This window comes from Exserohilum turcica, assembly GCF_000359705.1.
Source record: "Exserohilum turcica Et28A unplaced genomic scaffold SETTUscaffold_2, whole genome shotgun sequence".
Taxonomy (NCBI): Eukaryota; Fungi; Ascomycota; class Dothideomycetes; order Pleosporales; family Pleosporaceae; genus Exserohilum; species Exserohilum turcicum.
The window spans coordinates 2,554,156-2,556,718 of NW_007360025.1; the positions used below are offsets into that span (position 1 = coordinate 2,554,156).

The window sequence follows — 2,563 nt, forward strand, 5'->3', positions numbered from 1 at the left end:
TGGCTTTGGCTTTGGCTCTCTGCCTTGCCTCTGCCTCTGCCTCTGTCTCTGTCTCTGCCTCTGCCCATGCCCGTGCCCACACGTATGCCTGCCACCACGTCGTGTGGATTGCATCCCCCGCCATGCATGCCGTCTTGCCCAGCAGCCCGCTCTAGGCTATCCTTGCCAGCGCAACAGCAAACACTCACCCACTCACCCACTCACACACAGGCTTCCGAGGCTCCAGGGTCTGTCTGGGGCGCCGGCGATCAGAACACACGCACACACGATACCCCGGCCGTCGTGGTGAGCATGGCCTCTGTGACATGCACACGTCCTGCACCCCACCCTGTCAGCCAGCCAACTCGACCCGCCCGCTCGCTCGCCCGCTCTCTGCTCTCGTGCTCTCGCTCCCTCGCGACATGCACAGCAGCCCAAGCACCTCGTCGCCCAGCACATGACTCTGCCGCTCGCCGTGTACTGTACAGCAGCCACAGAAAGCAATATGGTGGAGCTGCACACACACACTCTAGGCGGCCTCGATTGGGCTCCAATCCTGGTCGCCCCCAAGGCGACGCCCGCCACAGCCATCATGATGCTCTCGTCGCCTTATTCGTGCACGCCCAAGATCTGTCCTGTATGCATGCCATCGAGCATGGAATTCTCGCACCACAAACACGCACAAACCGAAGCCCGCCCCATGCCGCTCCTGGCCACGTCTCCGTTCCGAGGCTGACGCCCATCAAATCATGCTTTGCCCACACCAAGTCCACTCCGACGGCTGTGCGAGGCGCTGCACCCACTGGCCAATGGCCAATGGCCGCTTGCGCCTGCCGAATCGGTCCATGCTCACCACTCATGCTCCTCTCGTGCCCATGTACGTAGGTGTAAAAGCGACACAGCATCTTCTGCGTCACCTTGTCTTTGCAACAACCACTCATATCCATTGGCTACCTGCAACTCACAATGGCAGTCCCCGTCCTTGCCTAATTCCAGCCTGTATTCCGACTGCAACTATCTACACCCTGTTCACGCCCGTCATGCCTCGGCAGCCAGCGCTTCTTCGCATTTATATCTCCAGCCAGATGCTCAAATCATCAAGTCTGCGTCGGGCTGCCACAGATACAAATCCCGGTCGGCACTCGCCAGCAGGTTCGTCCTCGGGTTGTAGCCCACAATCGCACCCTTGCCCTGTCCCGGTAGCTTCTCCATTGGCTCCAGAATGTTGTTTGGGGCTGGCGGCTTGGAAATGTCCCATAGCAGCAGGCCGTCCTCTGCGCTGCCCCCAATCAGAAACTGCCCGTCTGGCGTGAGGCACACGTCGCCCTGGCCGTTTGCCCGACTGTCACCACTGCGTGCAGCTCCACTGACATTGGTCACCGACAAAGCCGGCGGCAGGCGTCCCGACGAGCCCGCCTTGCGGTAGCAGAAGTGCGAAATGTCGCCGGAAAAGGCGTCGAGCACAAAATGGCCGCTTCCGTTGGTGGCCACGACCAGACTCTTGCCGTCGTTGCTAAACTCCATCTTGGTCCAGTCCACCTTTTGTCCTCCCATGAAGCGCTGCTCGTACTCGAGCAGGTCAAACGTGGCAAACGGCGGCTTGTCGTAGTTGCGCATGTCGTAGAGCAGGATCGACTGCGTGGGCGGCGAGGCAATGGCCATGACGGTCGCCGACGGGTCGTAGGCGGCGAGGTAGGGCGCGTGCAGGTTGAGCAGGCCGACATAGTTGGGCGACTGCAGATTCCACAGGCGCACCGTGTTGTCGCGGGAGCAGCTGATGAACTCGTCTTTGGACGGGCACAGGGCAATGGACGTGACCGTGTCGCTGTGGCCCTTGAAGTAGCGGATGTACGAGTTGTCGTGCGTCGAGAGGAAGCGGATCGTGTCGTCGACCTTTGTGCTGGCATAGATGATGCTCTGCGCGTGGTGGCTGAAGCGCGCCAGGTGCACGCCGTACTTCTGGCTCTTGAGCTCTTTGGCGTGCTTGCCCTCCTTGCAGTTGTAGATCTGGAGCGTGTCGTCGTCGCGCGCCACGATGGCGAGCTCGCCCGAGTCGTCAAAGTCGAGCGAGGTAATGGCGGTGCCCTGCCCGCCCGACTTGAAGCGCTGGGAGCATTGTGAATACACGCGTTACATGGGCGCGGGGTCCTTGTCTCACTCTTTGGGGCCGGAAGCTGGTGATGACGTCGCTAACTTTTTGCGTCGGCGGGCCTGCAGGCGGTGGAGGAGGCCCTCCGCCGGGCGTTGCTGAGCCAGCCATGGGCAGTGTCGGGGTTCGCTCGTGCTCGTGCTCGTGCTCGTGCTGGTGCTCGTCTTTACATCTCTCCTCGCTCGAGGATCGTGGGCGAGGGGGGGGGGGTGAGAGGCTGACGCGACGCGACCCTGAGACGGCCGGCGAGCGAGAGTGAGAGCGAGCGTGGTGCGAGTGCGGGTGCGAGCGAAGCCAGTGGGTCCCGGCGCCCGCCCACTTGCTGCTTGCGTAGTTTCTGAACCGACCCTCTCTGAGCCGAAACCGGACCGCGAGATTATTCACCATGGCCATCCACCGCCCCCCCGTGCGCCTGCTTTCTCCTGACAAGGCACA

The 2,563-nt window shown here is 62.0% G+C and overlaps 1 protein-coding gene across 1 annotated transcript; it reads right to left on the minus strand.

The window, feature by feature from the left end:
• Positions 1–920: 920 nt before the first annotated feature.
• SETTUDRAFT_115992 (uncharacterized protein) lies at positions 921–2,319 on the minus strand. Its single transcript, XM_008027470.1, has 2 exons — positions 2,138–2,319; positions 921–2,085 (listed from the first exon to the last, which is right to left on the minus strand). The coding sequence occupies exons 1-2, from the start codon at positions 2,237–2,239 to the stop codon at positions 1,069–1,071; spliced, it is 1,119 nt and encodes a 372-aa protein (XP_008025661.1). The 5' UTR covers positions 2,240–2,319; the 3' UTR covers positions 921–1,068.
• Between the last annotated feature and the right edge of the window lie 244 nt (positions 2,320–2,563).